Genomic DNA, 27,112 nt, shown 5'->3' with positions numbered 1-27,112 from the left:
ACACCGTGCCAGTCCACTGCGTTGGGGGCTTTTGACTAACCACGACTCACCAATTTCATCCTGAATCTCCTCAGCCACATAAGGTACTTTGTAGAGCAGAGATAGACTCTGGTTCATCCGCTCCTCGATCACACGCAGGTGGGTCATCACCTGGTGTTGGAAAAACAGACAAACAGGGTGTCATGTAAGCAAAATCCTGCTTTAGCATAACATCAAAGTGAAACTGCTTCCATGTATGGGAAATTAAGTTTTTTACTCCGAGGAACTTGGATAATTCAAAACAAAGGAGAATAAAGATTTTGATGTCAAATACAAATGCCCATTGTAAGTTCCCAAAACCCAGGGTGTCGTCTTATTTGCATACTTTACAGTAAAGAACACATACAATTATGTTACTAATGATATAAGATAGAGAAAATCCTTAAATTGGAGAAGCAGGAATTGTTTCGATAAAACACTTTAAATGATCATTCATTCATTATAATTGTTGATTAATCATTTTATAGCATTTGACAAATCCATTAACTGAATAATCGTTTCAACACTAATCCAGTGACAACTAATTATAGAGTGATTTAGTATAAAATGTTCATCCCATCAGTATTTATTCAAAAGCTTACATTAATGAACCAGAAAATACACCCATATCACGGAAAATCCCCCTGAAATTCTCTCGAGTTTATTGATTTACTGCTGAGGTTTACAAGTTTTGTCATCTAATAGCATCATAGATTACCGTCTTGGCTGGAGAAACATGGTGGTGCGCTGACATAATACATATGAGAAGACTGAAATCTTCATAAATAGGTGTCAGCAGGAAGAGAAAATACAAAAAAAAAAGCTGAAAAAGAAGTTATGTAAGTAGAACCTTAATTTAGTAAACAACATAAACCATAAACCAGCTACAAATCAGTATACATATATTTGTGATTGATCGCTGAAACCAAGAAACAGACTGTAGACTTTCAGGCAGCTAGCTGTTCCAAATATAAATGTTCTGAAGGGAGAGAGTCACTCTTGTTCACAGATGTAAACAGAAGTGTCAGAAATGGGCTTTCTGCTAGAGAGTAATATTTTCTTAAGATGAACTCATACTCGCTCACAGCCAGCCAACTTGCAGACATAAAACAAGTTGCTGCATGTAATATTCTAATCAGTGTTAAAGCTCTGAACCAACTTGACAGGATCTACTGCCTGTCAGCCCCAATGATCACCATCACATCACACTTTGGGTAAAGCAACCAACTCTTTTCATCCAACAGATCCAACATTTTGTGCATTCCAAAGATTCTCACTTTAACGGTTTTAACCGGCAATGTGATATTTAGAGAAGAGGAATATTTTTACATTTTGGCTGCCAAATTGGTTGGCAGAATATGAAAACTAGCAGCCACTGACAAAGCTGACCAGCTCTTGGCAGGTAACTGGTGTTTATTTCAATTCCTGCTCTGATGAGTGACTGTTTTTTGATCTTCCAACACGTGGCTGCAGTGCACCAGAGCCATCAACAGATGGCAATAATGCACCTTTTCCCATTAATGGCACGATGCAGCCCCTGTGGCACCTTCATGTTTATGTTTGACAAACAATCTTCAATATCAAGATTTCATATGTTGGAGTAGAGATTTCAATGCATCAAGGAACCTCTCCTAAAATAGATTATATATATATATATATATATATATATATATATATATATATATAAATATAAATATATATAAATAATCATGATCCCAGAAAGTCTCACAACACAGTTACATAAAGCACAGCAAGCCTTGTGTTTACAAAGGATTCTTTTGTAATGCACTTCTAAGAAGTCATATGTCAAATCCACAAACAGATGCAAATACTGAATGTGCAGATTAGAACATGCTGCAGGATTGGCTGAGTGAAGAGTTACAGAGGAACCAAGCTGGACAGATAAACACCGTGAGAGCACAACAATACAGATTGGCTTCCCATGACTGAGCAGAAAGGCTCACCGCCGCCCAGATCCCACCATTCATCTAAATAGTAACCCTCTGGTCCTTGTCCCCTCCTCACTATGCTGTTTCATCCATCTGCCGTGTTATCTGTAATGGCGGAGGAAAACTATAAATGGTGTCGGAGGGCACTGACACAAACAAGAGAGTACATCTACCAGAGGAGCTTCCAGCCAAATCCCTGTGCATCGGCTCAGAGTCCAGCATTACACAAGACCTGCGCAATGTTAATCTTCAGCTGAGGCTTAAGTGAATGAAACAGCCGCCCTCCCTCCGTCAGACGAGCCAGCCTACTCACTCCTCCTGGGCTTCAACTCAGAGAAACACACTCTTTCTACCTCCTACACACTTAGAAAACAGGGCAGAGAGGAGCAGGCTGAGACATCATTATCCCTCCTCTGTCTGAGTGTGAGATCTTGGAGTGGCTCTGAATGAGGTTTCATATTTACTGACACTAATGCATTACGTCGTAGCTAGCTCCGGAAGGATGCAAAACCTCAAATTATTGGCAGGTACCAATTAATCAAATCGATTATACAGAGCTAAAAGACTATACAGTGGATAATTCATTAATGTTATAAACCTGAGATAATTAATCCTAACAAAAATGACAAACATTTGCTGGTTCCAGCTTCTCAAATGTGTGGATTTGATGCTTTTATCTGTTTGTAAATGGAATATTTGGGAGTTATTGATGATTGATTGGACAGAACAAGCAACATCAAGATATCACCTTGGGCTCTGGGCACTTATGATGGGCATACTTCTCCAAAGTCAAATAAGGCGAGCATCCGTCATGCACAAACACTGACCTGTGACTTCATCTGAGCAGCCTTCTCAGGATCCACAGCCAGGACGTGCTGGTAGTGGCGGATGGTGTGCTGGCGGTCCTTGTTCTCGGCGCGGACGTACCGTCTCAGGGCTTGCAGGATGCGGTGGGGCTGAGCGGGACAGGATTGGGAAGAAGAAGGGTGATTTGCAGAGTTGGGTGGTGAAACACAGACCCATAACCATTTCTGTGCAATCAGTGTGATGCAATATTCCTGTCATGTGTGGATATGAGTGTCATGAAAGCAATTATTCACATATCAATCAATTGTTCTCTTCTAATTTGATCAATTCCATTTTTTTTGAAAGAGATGACTATAGTTCTCATTCAGATTTAGATTTCAGGTTATTTGATTTTAGTTACTAAACCATGAAAGAGATGTGACCCACAAACCGACTTAGCAGTGAGCCATCACTAGACACTAGCACACTTTGTGCTACTGATGATATAATAATATGAACACTATTCTCTTTTCCCAACCTTCATATATCTGAGCTGAAGGATGACAAGAACTTTGTCAAATGTGAGGTGCAAAAATAATCCTAGCAGATGACATGACATAAAACTTTCTGCAGCACATTCTGAAATAGCATCCCACCACAGATGATGCAATTACCAATTTTCGAGGTGTAACGGAAGCAGGATTAGAAGTGACTGCTCTCAGGTCAGGTCATAGGAAATATTTAAGTCTTTCCTTCTTGGTTGACAAGCCCAATACTGGTGGTTAAAAAGGCCACCAGCACCTTGCAACAGAGTGCCAAACTATGTGCTGGCAAAAGGATCAAAAGACAAACGGATAAGAGGAATAACAAATAAATAAAAACACGACACATTGTCAAATGTGATTGACTTTGTGCTCATGGAGGATTTTGGGATGTGTGTTTTTCTGCAGTAATCCATTCAATCCTCATATTGAATTGCAAATTGGCAGAGGCTCTTTTGACAGCATATGAGATTAACCACAGGCCATAAGTAGAGTAAGGTGTGACTGTGATCTGACAGAAATGTGGGTGTGTGTGAATATGTTTGCACATCTACTGAGGCGTGGAAAAAGCAATAGACAGATGGAGAGAGGTGAGGAGAGGATACAAGATGCTCTCAGAGGCCAGTGTGTGGAGTTTACCCTGGGGGGGTCGGCCTGCAGGGCAGCCAGGTAGTTCTCCAGGGCCAGGCGGCGCCGGTCATTCAGCATGGCCTCCACCCGGGCGAGGTGAGTCTCCACCAGCTGCTGCTTCTCGCTGGCTGCCTCCTCCTCCAGGGACTCCACCATGGCTTGGAAGTGCTACAAACAAAATCATAAACATAGATAAGTATGTTTATGCATCTAAAAACAGTATGGCACAACAGAGCTCTTTTGAATTCTACTTTCTCAGTAGAAGTAGTAGTACTCTCAGTTTCACTCATGTCGCCTCTCAGGCTTGTCAAGGAGGTTAGGGACACATTTAGAAGTCTCCCCATTCAGACTGTGCCCTAATTTAGCCTCAGAGTGATAAAGATAGAGCAGTCCGGGAAAAGGAATCTTTAAATGGCACAGGGAGTGAAGGACCTAATGCCTGTAAGCCATCATATCTTACCCAAACAAAAAGGGACAAAGGTGGACTCCCAGGGCGTTGGATCAGTGTCTTACCTGGATCAATGTCTGCCTCTCAGCCTTGGGCAGGTTCTTAGCCTGGCGATCAGCTTCTTCCCACTCTTTTCTTACCTGCAGTGAGAGAGACGGAAATTAAATGAGATGCAAGATGGTGACTCAAAGTGAGTCAACGGCCATTTTTGTCAAAGTAGATGGGGGGAAAAAGAAAGCCTTCCATTGCACAAAGGTAAGTGACCCTTAAAGTATGACACCATGCCATATTCTTGCTTTCACATTTTAGGAATACTTAGCCAGCAAACTAATTTACTAATCTTGTGGCCCTGAATTCTGTCAGGCAGCAGCTCCTCTCAGCTGAAGCACAATGATTTTTATTTAATTTGATTTCCAGCCCAGAAAAGAAAAGTGCAAATGACCACCAATCATTATTGAACCAGTGAAATTGGGCTGTAAATATTTAGAACTTTTTTCTTTGTGCCCTCTGCAGTCTACTCAGTGTTTAGATGGAAGAGGTTTAAACTGTGATTTGTCAGTCCATATTTGTTCAGCTGATTCAATCAAGCAGTGCTAACCCGAGACTAGCCTTCTATTTCTATTGCGAATAGCTTTGCTAAAGCAATACGTCTGTTAATTTCAGCTCGTTAGGGGCACTTGACACCTACAGGAAGCTGTTCCTGCACGCATTCTGATGCTGAGCTTCCAGCTTCTTTTACCAATGACTGCTGATTACTTCTGTTCTTATTGAACTGTTGCTCAGACGCATCTTTTTCTCTCTCCGCCCTTTACATTGTCAATCTGGTTTAACCATACAGTGTTTTGTTCTCCATCCATGTACAAAACAAATCCTTCATACAAAATCTAATTTAATTTGTGAAGAGTATATCTTTAACCTAAAAGCATGAAAGACCATTCAGAAATATAGACTTGTCCTCTCAGCCATCTGACTGTAACCATTCATGCTTTTGTTGTGCGATTCCAAACCTTTGAATGACTGCGTATATTATGTTCATATTTTGCAATTGAGCAGTAACAAATCATACTTATTGCCTGTGTAATCAGGGGAGTGGTGTGCTAACTCCACTTGGTAACTCACCCTCTCCATGCGGTTGCGGTGCCTGATCTCCAGCTGCTCCTTGGCCCTCTGGAAGCGACTGTGCTCCTTGTCGTCGGCCGGGGTCTCAAAGTAGATGTCCACATCATCGGTCGGCTGAGGAGTCGGTGGCATGGCTGCAAATTCAGAAACAGGATGTTAGTGGACAGGGCTGCAGGCAGACAGACAGACAGACAGACAGACAGACAGACAGACAGACAGACAGACAGACAGACAGACAGACAGACAGACAGACAGAATCAGACTAGCTGATCCAGGCAGACAAAAGGTAGGCAGAAAGACAAAGACTGACATAAAACTGGGCACAGAGAGCGATTGAGTTGAAAGTGGAATGCAGATTGAAGTTGGACAAAAATCCTCACAGAAGCATTCCTCTCATTGGCGTTCTTCCACTCTCAGTGACTTTGATAAATTTAAAAGAATCTGACAGTCTTTCCTTTTGAATTCCTTTCATCTTCCCATCGGCTTTCTGCTGACAAGTCCCGTTTCCAACACTAATGGAAATCTTTCTGTGTTTGACGGCTGGGTCATCTGGGGTGAGGCCAGAGGGCTCTGTTCTGGGTTCCTCGCTATACAGTCACGCAGGACTCACTCCCTGCCCCGATGCAACTCGCAAAAACAATAACGCTCCGGGCTCGCAAACCGGAAGAGACCTCATCGTTTCACCTCACCATCAAAAACAGGAGGATCGGATTAACGGATAGACGCAGAGTTCCTGCTCTGAACTTCACCGCTTCAGCCCCTAAAAATAATTGTATTTTCAGAAATGCAAACGAAAAGTCCAATTGGTTAAGTTCATGAACTGCATTTGAACTGATGAATCGTGAGTCATTATAAAGTGCAAAAAAAGGTGCCTGCTGACATATGCTGGTGAGGTTCTAGCAAAAGTAGTGGCAGTACACTGTGAGCAGACAGACAGACAGACAGACAGACAGACAGACAGACAGACAGTCAGACAGACAGTCAGACAGACAGTCAGACAGACAGTCAGTCAGACACATGAACAGATGAAAACAAAGAAGAAAGAAAACTCCAGAAGGTGTGTTTGAAGTTGCATGCATATGAGTGAACACTTTTATTAAAAAGAAAAATAATGTTATTGTTTTTGTATTTTGGGAGTTATTCCAAAATCTAAATTTTAGTTTTGTATCATAATCAAAAGTGAACTCGGAAGGTCTCGACTTGTAGTAACTTGAAATTCTTTAATATTAGATCCAGGACGGTAGTTTTGGTACGAATACCAAAGTTTTTTTATGCATTACTCTGTACTATGTTGTCTAAACACGGGCAGCTGTACAAGACATTGGCCTAAATAAAACCCAGTCTAAAATTGGCAGAATAATGATTAAATCATAAAATCTGATTAAATAATAAGTATGAGTATGAATCTGAGCAAGCATTCAATGGAACACTGGACTCTCAAATATAGATCTGGAGGTTCACATTGTGTCCTATATACTTTTAAGTAATTTATTTATTCAAATAAAACCTAATATGACCTTTATTTCTTTCTGACAGATAAAGTTAATTTTGTTAAACAGTTCAGTAGAGAATTAACTAAAAGTAATGGACCATGATGTGCCATGAATGAAATATATTAAGATCTATTAGTAAAGAACTGGCTGATAAGTGACAATGTATTCAGTGATACAGTGTTAAAACTACCAATTGATTTATCTCTTGACAGAAAATAAATGAGCTAACATTTGGATAAATGATTCCAGTTATTCATCAAGAAAGAAACACCAAACAAAATCTGCTCCCATCTTAAATGTGAAGAGTTGGTACTTAGTCTTTCTAGTCCAAACAATTCATTTTAAAATAACTGACACATTATACTAAGAAAAATATCTTTTTGATATATCAGTGGAATAATAAGTTGTTGCGATTGTTATGGTGGAGGTGACGTGACAATAACAGCCGTGGTGGTTTAATTAGTGACAGCTGAAGACTGCAGAACAGGTGTAAAACTAAAACTAAATTAGCCTAAAGTGTTTTCAGCGGGGAGTCTGCAGCAAAGACACAAACAGAGAGGGAGAGAGGGGTGCTGTCAAACCAGCCTCTGTCTGGTAAGACTTACTCAGGCGCTTGCACACGGCCATGCAGTACTCCTCTGAGTCGAAATTGTTCCGATTGCCGGCACAGCCCCCGTATATGAAGCGCACACACTTCCTCTGGCTCATGTCGAAGTGCCAGCGGGGCATGGAGGCACGACAGGGGCCGGTCTCAGCCTCCAGGGTGCACACCGCTGCCAGGGGACAGCTTGTTAGATCATCCGGCCACGAGGGGCAGCACTTACTTCCAGTCTCAATTACAAACAATCAGAAAACTACCACTCCTTGCTTCTGCTACAAATATGATTAAACAAAACAATAACAGAAACTGGAGCAACTCCTTTTTGTACATAGCAGCAGTTGGCTACACATGAGGCAGGGTGATTTGTCCTTGTACTCTGATAAAACAGAACAGAAACTGCTGTGAGCTGAAGAAAAGGGCTTTGCTGATGCTTACACTTATCTAATTACAAACTGGCTGAGATTTAAGCATAACTGCCATAGTTTAAAAGGTAAAAAGGTTTGATTATATTTAAGTGGTAGGCAAAGTGCTAATAAAAGAGAGAGAGAGAGAGAGAGAGAGAGAGAGAGAGAGAGAGAGAGAAGGGGGATAGTACATTATAATTTAAAACAACTCATTACAAACCTTTCACTTCCTGCAGAGTCTTGTCCTCATCTTGGCTCTCTGACATTTTGCTGCTCTCTTTCTTCTCATACTCGTCTTCCTTATCTGCCTCCTCGTCTTCATAGACATAGTGGTACTCCTCCTCTTTTTCCTCGTCCTCGTCTTCGTAATCGTCCACTGGCTCCTCCTTTTGTGTGGTCTGCTCTTCAGCTGGTGCCTCACTGAGTAGGCGGAGGTGATTGAGGGAAGAGGTGGAAGGCAGGAAGAGGAGTGATTTATCAAACAAGGCAGGAGCAGCTGCCATAGGTCAATGCCACGACACTTTAATTCATCCAGATGGCCAGTAATGCCTGCCCTTTGCCAGAGAACAAATATTGGGCTCCCAATATTTCAAAAGACACGCCACAATCAGGGAACACAACCACAGACTGCTCACCTGTACTCTATGGCATCCTCGTCTTCCAGGTCGGCCTCGTCAATCTCCTCATCCTCTACCTCATCCTCTTCGTCGTCCTCCTGGGAGGGCAGGGAAGGTGGAGCGGACTCCTCGGTGTGGGAGGAGGGGCAGCACACATACTCGGTGCCGTGGAACTTGTCGATTCCGCAGGGCAGCAGCATGCCGTAGCTGTGCAGCACCGTGGAGCTCTTGGCACAGGCCTGTCAGGGTAGAAGGAGTGTTGATATCGATTGGACATGGCTCCAGATGGATGAAGGTGACATTTGTTTAACCTTTATTCATCAAGGGAAAGTTAAAGGACTACATTGACAATGATGCCCATACCAGATGGAGGAGCGGTGGGAAGAAACTGAGGAGGTTTAATTCATTTGGTCCCAATATATTGTTGACATGCTGCAGAAAGGTGCTTAACTTTCTTTCTTTTATAGTTTTAAAAAACAAAAATACTCCAGATTATAAACTTTAAACATAATTTATGTCTCCGCCACAGTTTAATGTAGATGATGTCCTCGTGTCCCTCTCTGCAATTAAAGCACTAAACATGGTTCATAGTTACTTTTAAAGAAATTTAAACTCCTTGTTTGTCTATTTTTGACAATTTCAATTTCATTTCAAGTATTTTTCTAAATAATATTAATATCATTAAAAACAATTATATCAAAATAAACACCTCACATTTTTCAAACCAAGAAAAAAACTAAATATAATCAAAACACAAATGAGGCTGAGCATAACTTGGTTTGTCTGTCAAGCCTGTTGACAATCTACATTAAATGTGGACCTCAGGAGAACCATCATAAGGGTCTAGTGAAGTACAAGGTCAGAATAAATGGCTGTTTGTAATCTAATGTCTGTATTTATTATTTATTTATTCTATGCCTGAACACATTATTTCACCAATCTTGGCAGGTGTACACTATATACCCAGAGATATTTTATGACTTGTAGTAGTTTTAGTCCCTTGCATCTATCCACCTCCAGAATATAGACATGTTGATCTCTTGTCTCAAACGGACAAAGCGATTAATGTGCAACACCAGTCACGCTGTCCTTTCACTGATGTGCTATTCTTCAGCAAGGCTGTGCTTCACATAGCAGCTCGGAGGTACCGAGCACAGTTTCAATGTAACTGATGGCTGCTGAGAAACTCCACTGGAGCAGCGGAGGATTAGCTGCCCTGCTTCAGAACATCTCAGTGGCAGTTGGTGAGGGAGCCCAGATTGTTTTTGAGTCATTTCTCACACCCAGATTTTCCCACTAGTAAGATTCATTACTGCTGGGCTGTAACACATTTGTTATTGAATGTGGGTTGTTTGTGCCTCGGGATATCACACTCTCCGAGGCTGCAGATGATACTCTGATTCAGACATTTGAGATACGTGTCGGGGAAGAGTTAGAGTCAGGAAGCACGAGGTAGGGAGAGACAAGAGCAGATGGTTTATGGGCTCAGTGAGCTGCTGCTCCTACTGTTGTGGTCAGAGTGGCCCCCAAGGGCCGGCTCTGGAGCTGCCCAGGGGGGATTAGCTGCATTACGGCCACAACACTAATCTGATTATGAGCTGAAATGTGAGGGCTCCCAGCCAGCCTGTGATCAGAGGGCCTCAGAGACTCAGAGACAGGTGGAAAGATATAAGGGAGGGATGGGGAAATATTGGAAAGTAATAAAAGTGTGACAGAGAGAAGGGACGAAACATTTGTTAAATTAATGACTAAGACTTCCTCTTTCGTTCCCACATGACTTTTATTTACCATTACTCTGCAATCTCACAGATACATCCTCCCACTGTTTCCTGTGAAGTAATCCCTTCCTTACCTCTTTGGCAACACCGTGCCACTGCTGATGGCTGACGCACATGTCCATACGCTCCTTGTGGAAGAACTTGCACTTCTCTGGAACCAGAAGCACGTCACTCAAAAACTCGCCCACTGTAACATCAAATCACACGGACCAATACGCCTGTTAGTCACACCACCAATCTGTCCAAAAAAAAAACAAATCACTCCCCTGCCAGGTCACTGCTCAACAACACTGGCAGGGTTAGAAACAATAAATCGGCAAGAGGGACTGAAAAAGGAATAGCAGATGAGATGAGTGAAAAAAAGGCCCGCCTTAATAATTCATAGCTGCCGGGTCCTTTACATTTCATTACAGCGGTATAACAGAAAGGCCATTTGACACTCGAACATCTGCCTGTGCACCTGAAGCCGAGAGGGATTCATCCCCACTCTATAGCCAAATCTGTAACTCTCTAACACAATCAAAATGGCAGTGGAGAAAACCCCCGTTTCACACTGTGACTCTTTTAAAAAGGGATCCAGACTCTTCCTGCAGGTCAATGATATCATTTGCTTGATGAATTCAATCCGAATATGTTTTATTCATAGGGGCGTGCTGATAGGAAGTAGATCTGGGGAAAATGAATTCCTATGAATAGCTGCAGGTTGAAAACCATGTGCGTGTAAACATATGGTGCAGGGGTCATAAGAATGATTAAAAAGGACAGCGGCTGCTGATTGGCTGGCAGTGTGACGAGGCGCTCAGGTATAAACACTGCCATCAGAAGCAGATGGAAAGCCAGGAAGAGAGAGGGAGGGATGAATAGAAGGTTTAGGGCAAAGTCTAGAGGTTTTGGACGACGAGAGCTGGGAGCCGTCCTATAACTGCTCATTTAGTGGTTTGACGCGACCTCGGCCCGAGGCAGAGCTGCTCGAGTGTTTTTAATATGAGCCAGGCGAGGCAGACAGGCAGAGGGTAAAAAAGCAGTGTTTTGGAAAATGAGAGGGTAGGATAGGAAGAGGAGAGAGCTTGAAATAGCAGAGAACTTAGCAGCTGCTTCTCATCTCCGCCCAGGAGATACAGTAACACCCCTCAGACAACCCCCCTCATCCCTCCAGACCCCCGTTCTGCTGCTTCTCTGATTTGTTCCCACCACTGGTGGAAAGTAACTCAATAAATGTAAGTAAGTACTGTACATATACCCGTTTTCCACCTGAATGAGCATGTATGTGCAGTTTTCCAAACACAGGAAAACCATCTAGAAATAGGCGACAGACTCTTTTCCCATTGCCAGTAGACGAATATGCCTGTCTGTTGTTTTTCTATGGGTTGTCCCGTTAAACGTCAAGCCTGAAAGCAGGGTTAGTAAACAACGGTGGTTATTTCTTTTTTATATCTGTTACTAATGCAGTCTCTCTTTCAAACTCTCAAACTAGAGTAAGGTGATTTCTGGAACAGTGGAATAACTAACAAAGACGGTTTTGATGAGTTTAATTTTGTTTGTCTTTTGTTAAAAGAAGTGTGTAAGAGGTAAAATTACTGTTAAAATGTACTGTTATTATAACTGTAAAATCCCTGTTGATTTTATTTACTATATATTCACTTCAATGCGTGTCACCCGGGTGACATGTTTCCATGACTGCTGATTGCAGCTGGAGCTGATACAGTGGGCTTTAGATACAGTTTTCCATGTTGTCATCATAAAATAGTTTTTTTGGTTTCTGAAATGCACTGCTTTATTCTGTTTTATGTCATTTTAAATAGAATAAATTTAGGTTTTGGACTATAAATGCCATCATTGGTTCCAGGAAATTCAGATGGATGTTTTTCTGACATTTGAAATACTAAATACTCAAGTCATTCTTCCACTACTACTTATTTTACTACATTTTAGAAGGTAATATTGTATTTTTTATACCATTAATTTGACAGCTATATTTGCTTGGCAGAGTTAGATTTGTAGGTATGTCTAAGATTTGATCGCCTTTTAAAATATGATGCATTGTTATAGCCTGACTTAACTACCCAACAGTATATTAGGTAGTTAAAATAACCTCCATCCTGAGTAACACTCTAAAAGTGGCCATTCTGCATGGGTGCTTTTAATTCTTTTTTATTTTAGTGGATTTTGCTGATAATACTTCTTTACTGTACTTTTACATCAGTAAAATCTTTAATGCATGACTTACTTTGTAATAGAGTAATTTGACCTTGTTTTAATGCTACATTTCGTCAGCAAAACGATCTAAATATGTCTTGTGGTGCACACCTCCCTCCATCTAAATCCTTCCTCTCATCACTTCCAGAGAAACTGACTCCCAGTAACATTCAGCTCTATATCCTGCACACCGGATGCTAACTGATTAATTCACTCACACACTCTCTCTTCATTCTATCCCTCTCTCCGTCTCGTTCCCTCACACTCACAGGTTGCTTTGGTTGCGAGGAAGGGTGGGTTTGGAGCAGGTTTACAGTCACACTGCAGTGGGTGATGGATGGTGGTGTTTGGAGAGCAGCTGCGCCTCGCAAGCACTCCAGCTCAGTGTGTTTCTGCCTGTGTGTAGTTGTGAGAGTGTGTATATGAAAGCATATACTCCTCTTTCTCTGTGACATCCCCTCCACCTACTCTATTCATCTGCCTTTCCTTTAACCTTCTGTCTATCAGACACCCTCGCTAACACTCTCTAGTCCACAGCCTGGCTGGTCTGTAGGCATCTAGAGAGTGTGAAGGTAAGAATACACCCAGTGATACCTTCAGCACTGGGAGGCGGTGAATTCAATTAAGCACCAACTAAGATGTGCTCGCCGACAGCACGCCTATTGTGTTTCAAGGACTTTCCAAAGGAAGCCTGCTGTAATGAAATTTAGTGTAATCAGTATGAGATCTGAAAATGCAAATTACATTTCAGTGCACTTAATGATTAAATCTGTAATATATTATATTAAATCTGTGTTTCTCAGTTTATAAATCATACAGATAATACAAGATTTATTTACAATAATCAAAGTTTATAAGATGTCATATTATAAAATATTATTGAAATATTAACAACGTAGACATATTTGTTGTCTAGTGTTATTTCTTGCCATACAGGTAGAGAATATCAGATTCCACATTTTTTGGCAAACCCTTTGTTCACATTTGCATCATGGACTGTGCCTTTAGAGTGCAAGACATCTGATCCGCCACCATGAAAGGATTACATGAGGGAGACATGACTAAAACCAGGAGGAAGATGGAGGTTGACGTTACATAATTGAAATAATATTTGCATTTATCTTCTGGGTTCCAGCTCATGTGAAGAACTTTTCTTTTCAGCAAAACCGTTATAATTTTTAACCACAGGCAACACCTAAGCCATAACCAACGCTGTAGTGCTTTCCTATAAATCTTAGTTTAAGCTAACCTTTCACAACACTGTGTTTCAAATTTCATATCAGAAAACCTTTTCAGAGGCATTAGGAGTGCATCGAGCCAGAGGTGTGGTGCCCTGAAACAAGCCTGAGTTTGTATCCATTATCAACTTACTCACGATCACCAGCCCCCTCTGATGATATCAGGAGTTGTCATTGTGTGCCCTGCCCTTCGTTAAATCAACAGGCTTAGTCAACAGGAAAGGCAAAGTATGTGTCATGTCTGTAAATGTTACAAATTGAATTCCACTCCTCGTCAAAACACAGCCTTAAAGTAACTCAAAGGTCAGAGCTGAGAATTAGCTTCAATATGCCTGAAATAAATATGTTCTATTGTTGATAGCTACCAACAGCGATATAAGTTTAAAATGTTCTGTAGTATATACAGTTTAAAACAACAGAAGGATCTATAGAAATCTGTGTTCACGCAGAACATGCTTTCTTAGCACGTATGTTTTTAGCAAGAAGCTGCTGCAATCTAAGTCGTCGCAGCAAACCCCCCCTACACACACAGTTTAGTCATTGTGTAACAGATACTCTGATATGCACACTAACCAACACCCTAGTCACACATCTGCCACTGACTGTTCTCACCATTCCAGACATAATAATATAAAAAGTCTCAAATAATCCTCTGCTGTTTGACAAAGACATCATGCTGCAGGGATTACAGTGCCATGGAACAAAAATCACATTTATTTGCAGAGCCATTGTTTGGGGACAGGAAACACGGAGGGATTGTGGCTCTGTGACTGAGCCTGTGCGTGAAGAGATGGGATACAGCATAACCCATCTCTCTCTTTTTACACTGAGCGCCTTCCTTTGCGCTTGCATTATTCATATAAACCTATTAACTTGACATGGGTTCTGGACTGGCCCTTTTAATCACATCTTTCAAGCTATAGCCCACCTCCGTTTGGTCTATTTTATTTATTTTTGCATCTATAATTATTGTACACTGATGAATATGAGGCAGAACCTTTGAACACTATGTGAACATCACAAATAATGAATAATTCAAAAGTGCTCTTCGTTGCACTTAATATGGTAGAGAGGCCTGGCAAACACTGGGCTGGAGAGGTGAGGCGCGGGGAGGTGGAGGAGGCATGCCGTGGCTCGTAGCATATGATCAGAGTCCTCCAATTAAGCCCCTAACATGCTCCATTACATAATTAAGCAGAAAGCCTCTCAATGGCCTCCTTTCGCCAACACCTTATGTCTATCTCTCCTTCTCCATCTGTCTTCTCTGTTCACTATATTCAGACTCGTCATTTGCAACCCAGCGGAGCAGCAGAGAAGGCCTTTGTAATTTGATGAGGCATGAGTGCGCAGACCTTTAACTATGATGGCATAAAATTTAATATTTAAATGGCACTGTTGCTTAATCATATTGAGAGGTTGTTGCTGGATGCAACAGTCGGCGAAAGTAAATCTAAAAGACAAGGACAGGGTCTATCAGGTGTGACAGGTAGTCAGAGAGCAACGTGGGCACATTTTGGAGGCCAATTCTGCATATGAACCTCTCTCATCTGTATTCTTCTCTCAGCCACAGAGTAGCCACTCCAGTTGTGGTGTTTGCTGTCCCATGAATTTCCCAAAAGCCTCCTCGCTGCATTTGCCAAAAATGCTCTTGAATGGTCACCCATTTCACAGTCCACTGCGACTGCTAATAGCTTTTTCATCCAGGGGAAGCGACACAACTCAATCAGCATGAAGCTTTTGGACAGAGGAATGGTGCCCGGGAAGTGTTTGCAGCATAGGGGGAGATGTTTTTTCCCTTGCTGACATAGCTCGACAAGTACATAGAGGAGTCTTGTTTCAGAACTGTATTTCTCTGTTATTGCAATCCTCAGAGACAGCAGAAGCGTGCTGTGGTTTTGTAAGTTAGGGAGCACAGAGACATGTGGCCTGCTAAGTCTGCGGCTCTATCTGACATTTAATAAACCAGAATACAGCCATGTTGCCACTGCTGATTACAGTGATGCTGCAGGAGACAAAAGAGGGAGAGAGGTGTGTATGACGGCACAGGCGAACGGTGAAATGGGGAGTAATAAAGCAGGCCTCCCCACAGCCCTCCCTCTCACTGACCCTGTGTGTCTGTGTGAGTTTATGGCCACTGTCTGAGGGGGGAAATAAGATTGTGCTTTATTGCTCAACAAGCCTCACCAGCAATAATAGCTTCCCCCCTTTAGCCATTCGTTCTGAGAAACATTAGCTCCCATCCAGCCTGGATCTGCTCGATCTGCAGCTCAAGGCCAGGATTAGTCAACTGAATCAAACTCCGATATTGCTCTATGTCACCTCTGTCTACAGTTTAAATATATCATAATCTCCTCTTTCTCTACAATGAATGAAGGACCACCATAGAAGTGTGTGTGTGTGTGGGGGGGGGGGGGCAATGGATACATCTGATATGAAGGGCCATTTACACAGTCCTCTAAGTGGTTTCCCCCAGCCCTTCAATTTATTAGTGTACAAGCTTACCTAAGCATTTGTAAGGCACCACAATGTGGGCGTGCCCTTTGCACACCTTCTTCTCCTTCTTGCACCAGTTCTCAATGCGAATAGGCTGGTTGACTTCCACCACATTTGCGATTTGGAGCTCGGGATACATCTGTTGGAAGAAGAAGCAGAGATGCTAAATAATGAGAGCAGTATTTTATGAGAGAGAGAGAGAAGGTGCGATGTGTGGAGCTTCAATGGGAGCCTTTAATCCAAGCTTTATACTCTATAGATGCCATCTGCTCAGCCATGAAAGAGCATGCAATTTACACTTTCCCCAAATGCCATCAAAATGTCATCAATGCAGCTGAAGCTTGTGGGGAGGGCTGCTTGAAAATGTACAGCTCTGCTTTTCTTTTCTTGGACAGCTGTATAATGAAGCATGGCGGTAACACCAGCAGCATCTTGGTTTAGGAGATACTGTAGTATGAACAAGTAAATAAGCGCGAGGATATCCATGTATTGGAAAACATGCCCTTAATGGTAGCGACAGCTAGCAGCAAGAGAAAATGACAGTCGCAGAGTCTGCTAATTGAAATGCCACCAACTGTACTGTAAATAATGTCTGTCTTTCAGGAACTGCTCAATGGCCTCTCCAATGACAAATCACCTTAGTAGCCAATTCCCCTAAATATAATTTGTCCATTGACTCCCAAGCTAGCAAAAGTCTGCCTATCAGCACTGCTCAAATTCACCAATTAACACAATTTATCTCCTTCATTTAATCCAGTAGTTCTTAAACTGGGGGGCGTGGAGCAGAGGGGGGACTGAATATGAATATAATTCACGTGGTGACAAACATACAAAGGTGCTCTGATGCTAGTGAGGCTTTTTTGTTAACCTGAATCTTTTGTTTATTTAAATAAAATCCAACAATGTTTTATTTCATTTTGTTAATGATTAATGAAATCTAAGTTGTTTTCGCTGTGGTTGGGAGGAATGATTTTTTTTTGGGCTTCTGAAGGAGGGCATGAAAGAAAAAGTTTGAGAACCACCAAATTAATCCATAGCTTCATTATTACCGTGCGGACATGAAAGTGGCTTTGATCTTCTCATTTCACTCTCAAAAAGAAAGCATGTGTATAGTGTCTTTCCAAAAATGTCAAAGTACATTCTCATTTACAACACTTCCTGTGCGATGGCTCTGGTTTGAACTGACATTATTACCATGGTTAACTAGAAAAGTGGCAAGTTGCTAAGTGGATCAATGAAACTGAATAGCAGCACGAAGACAGTCCACAGCAAAATATCTAATCTAACACCTTGCTAAATATTTTTTTTAAATTGGACATTTAAATTGCAATATATACATTTGTTATGGTTTTGAATTTCAGATCTTATTCATTTATTCAGTTTATACTTTGTGTTCCAACTCTGCTGTCATTTCAGTCCCTGCCCTCCCGCCAGTAGATTCACTTCACCTGCTCATCCAGATTGTCTTTGTGTCGTATGCCTTAGCTTTCCTGCATTATAGCCCGTCTGTTTTTGATCCTGATGGTGTTAGTTTTTTCCCTTGCCTGTGTATTACGGACTCTGCGTCAGACTAACCCCTTTGTACTTGTTTGTCTGCCTGCATCCTTCAACCTTTTCTTAGTAAAGACTCTTTTTTTCAAACCGGCCTCCTGAGTCATGCTCTTAGGTTCTTTTTGCCTTTGAACTGTAACAATATTAAAATCAATGTCTAAAACAGAATCTAAATGTTTTAACCTCACATCACAAGACCTCTGTCATGTCAAGCTCAAAGAGTAAAACAAAAGAATGATAATGGCACATCTGTATATGGGTGAGGACCTCGAACCTCTGTTATCCCTAAAGTCACTTCATTGGTTGTACCTATGATGACAACCCACTTCGTCTCTCCCCTTTGGTGGTTGAATTTCAGCACTTCTCTGAGACTGACAGGATGAAGATGAGAGATAGGTCACAGTGACTCACCTCCTGGCAGTACTGCAGCACGCCCTCTTTGGTTCCTACGCAGCTCTTGGATCCGGAGGGGTCGGGTTCCCAGCGGCCGGTCTGAATGTTGACATGCATGTTGAGCTTTCCGCAGAACATCGCCACCTGTGGCTCGGCCACGGCAAACCCTGTGCCTGCATTGGCTGCTAGTGCCTGTAGAATGACAGCGAGAGAGAGAGAGAGAGAGATCAGTGGGGGGTTAATGCATTCAATCATTGTAGAGCCCTTAAAATATTTGGGGAGTATTGTGTCTGACTTGACTTGAGACACTAGCTTTTCTCATAAACTTTGTTATGAGCCTGACTCAGTAGTCTGAACACATAGGTTTCAGTTCATGTACTGCAATGGATGCTCGATGTAATGGAGCAACATCAGAACTGCCCGTCAACATCAACAACTGCTTCTACGACTCTACGCTGCAGTGCTGAGATCGGAGGGGCTAAGACAGGAGACACATTAAATGCACCTCAGGAATCGGGCTAGGTTGATGGTTAAATGAGTAGGGGTTTGATTGGATTTGTGCAGAAGTTTATTTTGCTCTGGTGCCCATTGAGTGACAGAGGCTGCACACAGAGAGCAGGAGAGAAGAAAAAAAACCTGCAGTCCGTCATGCCTCACAAACCAGGACATTCCTAGTCGAGGGCAGAGCTCTGCTCATCCAGGCCTCATGGGACCAAAATCTTTCAACAAAGGACGGATCATTTATTCTTCAAGGTAAACACTGAGGGTTTCTCATCCACGACATGTGTGCTGTACAGACACATTTGTTAAATAAATTCTGTGATTGCCTACAAGAATTTCCCATCTTTGTTTGCCTCCCAACCTTCTGAACATGACAGGATATCTGCTATATTTTCCCTGTGTTGTCCTTCCTGTAGTTCCTTTAGCAAGCAGGAAGCAGGAACACCCAGTCTGCCTGTCCTTCACTTAACATACAACCACGCTCTATGGAAAATGGACACCAACTGTCCAAAACTACTGTGTAATCAGCTTTCACATGATTGCTTTTCAAATGACACGGAATAGTGCTATCGTCAGTCAACTCATCAGCTCCTCATTGAGACAATAAGTCACGGCTTGCTAACACTAGCCTGATGAAAGGGGAGTCACAACACGGGGAAACTCTAATGAATCAGTGAGGCGATGTAGCTCTGCATGCCAAACTATCCCAAAACACACACCAGGGAGCCTCCAGACAGGAAGTGGAACGGAACTGATCCCCTCTTGATTGTCATAATGTCATCGGGCTGAGTAAACAGGCTTCAGCCCCAGAGAGAGATCAAGGGAATGAGGGAGCAGTGTTGGACTCAAATGTCTGGCCGTTCTCTGGGTCTTCAGCCCCGGCAGAGTTGTCCTCTGCAGTGGGAGACTTGAGTTGCAGTGTGTTAGACAAAGCTCTCTGTCTAATTCTGCGCAGGCTCCCGGGCTGATAATGGGTGCAGAACAGAGTAGAGCGAGGACAAAACAAGTGCTGTGTAATCAGCAGTTGGCTGTAGCGTGTGATGAGCTGCAGAGCCAGCCATAGCAGAGTGTGCACACATAAACACACACACTGAATACAGCTCCAGTCACAAGCATATATTCAGCAGCACAAGCACATTGATGCCTACGCACACATTTTCATAAAACACACAAAAAAACATGCATACAGCCACACAGGCATGTGTTCATCCACGTAGGCAAGCAAACACACTGGCCTATCTTGATTTGGTCCTAGAGGCACAAGAGCCTCAAACTTCAACCTCATTTCCCCTCCTTCCTCCATCTCCATGTCTTTGTGCTCCACTCCTCCCTCTCTGCACCACCACAGGCTTGTTTGCTCTCCTCCCTCTCATTCCTTTGTGAGATTGGCTTGGGGTGTATGAGAAGCAGAGAGGTGGGGAGGAAATGAGGGATGCAGAGAAGCACGTTAGGGAGGAAGACAAGGGAGGTAGTGACAGCCTGAACACAACTAGACTCTGCGGCTGCAGAAAAACAAGTGTTGGGGCCTCCTCTAAGCCCCTTTGACTCCACTAAAGAGATAAAGTCTTTAATTTTTCAAGTGCAACAATCGCAGTGGAGGCAGAGTTTTTAACACTGCCTTCAATCTGCAGTCACATGCCTGTTTAGTACTTAAGAAAAGAGCTTGCTCTGGCTCAGACTTGCACAAAGAGAAGCGACACAGGAGGCAGCAGAGAGCACGAGAAGTGACACAGACACAGAGGGCCAGAGGAGGAACAGCAGGGCAGAAAGAATGCATGCGTCTTGTCTGTGGTCCGTCTGATCACCAGCGCTACCTGAACCAGAAGGATGCCTGGCCTTGGGAAAACAGACTGGACAGTCACCTCTGCTGACTGTGACATCCTTTTAAAAAAAGACTCACAATACTGGAGGAGAGATGATTAACTTCTGATCTTGAGACATCTTAAGAGTTTTGGTCTCATCTGGAGTTTTTCCTGGGTCGTGACTCAGTCTTGGACAGTCGTGAATTTATTTCAAAAGCAGTCAAGCACACAGCTAGAGTGTCATTGTCAATTTCTTACATCATCCAAGACCAATTTGTTCCGTCGGCCAGCGAAGGCCGATGAAATGCAATCAGAAGAAAATAAATGACAAGAAATACAAGTTATTCTTATACCACTGCATGGCTCTACTCAACTCGCTCTTTTTTAGTTTTCTATTAGCAAAGGTTGTGGTCGCACCTGGTACCTGGTACGTTGAGGTTCCAAGCCAGCTGAGCTGATACTGGAAAGTTGAGTTAAAACTCTGCAGACCACTGATTGGTCTGATAGTCATCACGTGACATGGAACATTTTTAAATAGCCATCTATGAATAGCGATAACAATGTTTTTATTATGAATTTATATGAACCCAGATTGTTTTCAAAAAAGGTAGCCCACCAAACTACATAGTACAGATGTTCCTCTGTTTTGTTGCCGATAAAAGGATTCGGCGAGTGTTGCATTGTTAAGACAGTTTCAGCCGGCATTGCTAAGGGGGCACTCCGTAGTGGGTAACAAAATAAAGAAAAGCACTTGTTACCAAAAGTGAGTCTAGTCCAGCAGAGCTGTACCGTGAGGTGGAAACACGGCTTTAGATTCAGAAGGGAGCTCCGGACAAATACAAACTGCAGGCCACGACTGCGACTCAGATTTATTGTCTTGTTTTTCATTGTGATCTAATGTAACTGAACTCCTTCTTAAAAGGTCACAAGAAATAACATTGACAGTAGTTTGCTTCTGCGGTTTGTCGTGTTCCCACATGAAACAGAGGTTTGGAGCACGACTAGATGCCAAGAGTGACTTTCTATTAAAGTTCAAAAGTGGAGAGTTAAAGACTGTAGCTGTCCTACATGTTAGAAAGCTTTAAGTGCGCTGGTGCCCCACCGCATGCGGTTGGTGCCCTTTTAATTTTTTCGCCCCTACCCCTCAGACAGCCTGAGTTCACCACTGCTGGTAGCCCTTGAGGATCACTTGTCCTCTAGTTTAGTTGGTTGCTCTTGTTTTAATGCAGAAGGTTGTTGATGATATTAATAAGCCTGGAGCAAACAGACACCCAGATACACACCTTAACTCATGTAACGGCTGGTGCCAATCAAGCGTGAAGCTTTTATATAAAAGGGAAGGGTTGTTTGGATTGCCCCAAGATCTGTTATCACATTTTACTAAATGCAATCAAAAAGATTCTGACAGGTTACGGAAAAATATGCCGCCACACCTAACAAGCGTAAGCATCCATCTCTCATTACTGACTCACCGTAAGATGTTATATTATGTGTAAGTGTAAGCAAGTCAGAGGGAGAGACAAAAGAGGGAGAGGAAGCTGGGAAAAGGGAGAGGCGGTGAGACAGAGGAAAGCACTGACAAATAGGGTAAATAGACAACGGCAGCAGGGAACGTGAGCTGATTGGCTTACGTCCCGGCTTGACATATTATTCTCAAATAAACGCAAACTGTAATGCAATAAAGAACGGCGCGAACGCAGGAGAGACAGGCTTGCCACCACAGACGCTTGTCAAAAGCTGTGTGGGCTGAGGATCATTTAGCTCGTATTCACTCTTACTGCAAACACACACCAGTCTGTAGCTGCTTTCGCAGTCTGCCTCCAGCACACAAACATGTTTTATTAGCCTGCACTGTGTTGCAAGCCAAGTTTCACATAAAACAAGCTACGACACGACAGTGCTAGGCATATTAAAAAAAAAACACGCATGCAACATCGCATGAACACACAAACTAACACTCCTTTTTACCCTAGTAACAGATAAATATACCTTATGAGTCTGGAGCTCTAATGAGCACGCACACGCACACACGCACACACAGTCTTCATTTCCAGTGGAAAGCATTACCCAGTAACACACAGAAGAGTGATGTTATCTTGAGTTACGGCTCATTTACTGTCTACATTTTGTCTACATTACACCATAAAGCATTTTGTGATGCATGTATATATTTAACTATATTCAACTTGTTTTTTATTGTTGCAATACAACCTCTACAATGTCACACCCAAAAGGAAAAGCATACATGTGAGAGGAAGATTACATTTTTTGCTGGATTGTTTCCCAGTGACTTTCATTTCCTGCTGTGGGTGATTGGCAGTGAGCAGAGTCTAAATGAATACATTCATACGAGAATGCTGAACGTCGGTGCAATGAAATAACGATAAATCAGAGTAACTTTGACAAAACGAAATTGAGGTTTTACATTTACTGTGATAGATTATTTAGCTCAGGCAATTTTCAAGTCTGTGGAAGCAGTTTTTCTTAAAGAATGAAAGGCAGATCTGAAAGGGAGGATATGAAGTCTTCAACAATGCTGATTGTATGCAGACACCAGCATAAATAAAAGAAAAGGACTAATACTACTGGCTCAAACTTACAAACAAAACACAGGTAATGAGTTTCTAGAACTACAGTATGGGTCAGTTATTACATGACCTCACCACAAAGCATCTAGGCAAGATCCAAAGAAGCTAATCCAATCTGTGTGTTTGTGTGTGTATATAAGTGTGTTTGGTCTCAGGTCAACCACTCAGGGCAGCATGATCAGCAGAGTGTGAGCTCACAACACACTACAAGAGGATAGTGAGAAATAGAATAGGGGATTGAGCCGTTGGGATGATGCTCCAACACAAACACAGACTCTGAAACAGCCAAAACAAACTGTACACAACATTCCTCTATGACAGTCTAATGAACAAGTTGGGTGGTTGTGCCTGGCTGACATTTTGGACAAACTTAATTTCTGATAAATGGCTTGCGTTGCATACAATAGCAGCTTCACTGTCTACAAATCTTGTAGGCCTCCCTGAGCCGTGGCAACTGGTCTAAATTTGGCAGAGGTATGGTGAAGCCATCCTCACAGTCTGGCCCCGGTCAGGAGGACGCTTGGGTTCCCATAATGTTTAGTGTCCATGTGACTGTGCAGAGAAATGCCTGGCATCGTTAATCCCCTGTGGTGATTTATATACTTACATTTAAAGATAGGCAGTGGTGAGAAAGCCACTCTCACATATACTCCTGTATATAATCTATACCTACAATATTTAGGGACATGAAATTAACATTGATTTTCTTTTCTTATTGCTTGCAATAAAAAGTGGTGTATGTGGGAAGCGGCGTTCACTGCAATACTTGTGTTATGCTAATATGTGGAGGGAAGCAATTACAGCATTTTATGTCTTTATTAGCTTCTATTATAGTGTTTGTATAACAGCTTTTAGAAAAGCATGTTCTTGTTTATTGTGTCTTGTGTACTACATTTCCCTGTAGGATAGTTTCAAAATGCATAATTTATACAATTTAATGTATATATTGTATGTATAGTGTTCAGTTATTGTTTAAAGACATGAACTGCATACTTGTTGATTGTTTTTAACTGTTCAAAAATGGAGGATGTTGAAAAGGAGACATGTTTTGTATGCTTCATTCCAGGGAGTATACCCTAGGTAGTGCAGACGGATGTGGGGCAGCCTACAGCTAATGTTTCCTCTAAAGTGAAGGAAATGTACAGACTTTGCTGTGTATTGTTTCTCACATTCAAGAATTCAGAAAGCACCTTACTCAAGCTGTATTGATTGCAGCGAGTGGTGACATGAACGCTACGAAGCTGTACGCTGCAAAGGAACAAGCTGTTTCCCACCACTGGTATCCATGCTGCTATTTTCCAAACACATTTGTTTCACTTTGTGACGATTGTGGCACAAACTAAAATCACTAAAACAGACACATATGTATATGCGAAAGGGATTTTAAATACTGATGAGTATTCAAGCTCCAATCAAGTTTATTCATAAGCTTAATGCAAATAAGACTAAAACAACCTGGTTACAGCGTTTACACAAGCTAACAGAGCTACGTGAGAATCACAATACAAAGATATGATGTGACATGTACTGTAGATAGGGGTAAATAATGTTAATACATATACTGTGTGTGTGTATATATATATATATATATATATATATATATATATAATATATATATAAAAAAGAAAAGAAAAAAAATATACAAATATATATAGATAGTAATAGATATCAAAAACACGGACAACAGATTAACGACACGGTAGCACCCTAAAACATACGCTGCTTTATCGTCTATTTTACTCTAAATGGAACCATCATTTACAATATGAACATCATGCTGTGATGAAGACTTGAGTTAGAAGTTAGAAGTAGGACCATTTTCTTATAGACTTCTATGCAATCTGACTCCTTTTTGTATCCCCTGCTGGCCATTTGAAAGAATGCAGGCTTAAGGCACTTCTTCTTGGTTGCACCTAATATTACCCAGTCTATTTGTCTGGTGTTAATGCTAAATCTATATGATTTATATAAATAATATGACTTGTCATATTTTAAAATGTGTCATATATATATATATATATATATATATATATATATATATATATATATATATATATATATATATATATATATATATATATATATATATATATATATATATATATATATATATATATTGATTACAGATAGATGTTTCCTGTTTGAGTGACGGAGGTCAATAACAGTGTTAAAATACTTAATACCCTTTATCTATCTATCTATCAATATCTATCAATATCCACACACACACACACACACACACACACACACACACACACACACACACACACACACACACACACACACACACACACACACACACACACACACAGTAAATTGGTGTTCACTTCCAGTGGAAAGCAGGGGTACAGCCATCACTACACTAACAGCTCAACAGCGACAGATAACAAATGAGGGGGGGAGGACATTCAGCGACAGAGGGACAGTGAGTGACATTTTCCTGCTGACAAAACACCTCCACCACCTCCCACCCTCAAAAGGGCAGGCAGTAAAAAAGCAGAATAATAAAAGGAAAAAGGTGTCATGTTCTTAGACTCTGAATCAAAAGGGCAACCCCTCACTGCAATGCAAATGAGCTCTTCTGTCTCAGTGAAATGGCCTTTTGTCTTCCCCATTTGAAGTGTCCCAGGACTACTCTGGAATTGCTCTGAGTCACCGCTCCCACAGATTGGGCAACAGTGAAGTCCAGTCAGTGCCACTTCCCCTCCAAGGAAACCAACCAAACTCTGTGAAATTTACAGTGCCACAAACTCTGTGTGGGGTTCCTCTTTTTCTTTAAAGAGAGACGTCACTCACTTTCTGCTTCTTCTTTGAAAATCAGACTCTTCTATTAAAAGTGAAACTTGTAGGGGAATGTGCTTAAGTGTAAAAAAAGTTTTTGTAAATAATCTTGTACTTTTTTCCCATATCCAACATTTCCATACAGTTTTAACACATTTAAACCATTTATTTATCATGACCATGAGATTAATTTGTATGCTTGTGTGTTAAGAGTTTGAGGTGACAGGGAGAAGCCGAACATAATGTTTCTGTTCACTAGCGGACACCTCTGCTTGGCTCATTAACCTCCCATCATTCACAGCCAGATGGGACCGGACAGGGGAGGAAAGTCCGCTGTTCCTCGTGCCCCAAACTGTCCCAGGGGAGCGGAAAAACACAGTCACCACACACCCAATGCCCACCACGGAAGACAATGGCACGGCCATGACACGTCGGTACCAGCCTGGTTCAGACGGTAAGCCTATTTGTAATCCTTTCCACTCAACCTGTGCTTGATTGAACATGCCTTTGTTAATGAGACTGTGTGGAGCTGTTCCAAAGTGCAGAACACTGGAGAGACCAGTGACGCAGCCGTGTCCTATATTCACTTTCATGTCTCAAGCCACAAAAATTATTCACCAGGGAAAAGGAGTTGATCGAGCTTGGAGAGATCAAAGTGATGAAGGATCTGAGGGAGACTGTTTGACTCCTGATATCAGTGGTTTGCTATTAGATTAGCCAGCCACCTTTTCAATAACTCATTTAGATTTTTGTTTTATTTGATTTTAACTGTACTGCTCTGAAGTACAAGCACAAGTTTATTTGACTAGATCTTGTTGTTGGCATGCCTGAACAGGTCTCCCTTATTAAACTGAATGGGACCTAATGAGATGAATGAGTCACTCGTTGTGTTGTTGCCACTATAACAACAATTCACTTACTCTAAACAGTTAGAGTAACTGATTACACCGGGGTTACAACTCCCAACTGACTCATAAGAATAGAAAATACGAATATAAGATTAAAATTGAAAAATTAAGGAATCCAACATTTCCCATACATCTCTAAGTCAAAGAGGGTGTTGGTATTTATGACTGCTTTTGCCATTTTAGGTGTTTTTGAGAGAAAACACAAGCACAAAACTCCTTGTTTTATCTATTTGTACTCGGCAAATGTAAATGGAGTTGACTTGCAAAGTAAAATGG

General features: G+C 41.8%; 1 protein-coding gene across 2 annotated transcripts in view; it reads right to left on the bottom strand.

Annotated features, from left to right (window-relative positions):
* aplp2 (amyloid beta (A4) precursor-like protein 2) overlaps window positions 1–27,112 on the bottom strand; it is a 53,530-nt gene that overhangs the window by 9,529 nt on the left and 16,889 nt on the right. For both annotated transcript variants that reach the window (XM_029445713.1, XM_029445714.1), the window contains exons 2-12: window positions 18,275–18,448; window positions 16,322–16,451; window positions 10,460–10,572; window positions 8,626–8,846; window positions 8,211–8,410; window positions 7,591–7,758; window positions 5,493–5,626; window positions 4,439–4,513; window positions 3,935–4,093; window positions 2,795–2,923; window positions 51–150 (exon numbers count right to left, since the gene is read on the bottom strand). In XM_029445713.1, the coding sequence (XP_029301573.1) occupies window positions 51–150; window positions 2,795–2,923; window positions 3,935–4,093; window positions 4,439–4,513; window positions 5,493–5,626; window positions 7,591–7,758; window positions 8,211–8,410; window positions 8,626–8,846; window positions 10,460–10,572; window positions 16,322–16,451; window positions 18,275–18,448 (1,603 nt within the window). The remainder of the gene's footprint in view (window positions 1–50; window positions 151–2,794; window positions 2,924–3,934; window positions 4,094–4,438; window positions 4,514–5,492; window positions 5,627–7,590; window positions 7,759–8,210; window positions 8,411–8,625; window positions 8,847–10,459; window positions 10,573–16,321; window positions 16,452–18,274; window positions 18,449–27,112) is intronic.

The sequence above is a fragment of the Cottoperca gobio genome, chromosome 13 (genome assembly GCF_900634415.1).
Source record: "Cottoperca gobio chromosome 13, fCotGob3.1, whole genome shotgun sequence".
NCBI lineage: Eukaryota > Metazoa > Chordata > Actinopteri > Perciformes > Bovichtidae > Cottoperca > Cottoperca gobio.
Note: the sequence above shows the minus strand (reverse complement) of the source record. Positions and strands in the feature narration are given on the sequence as shown.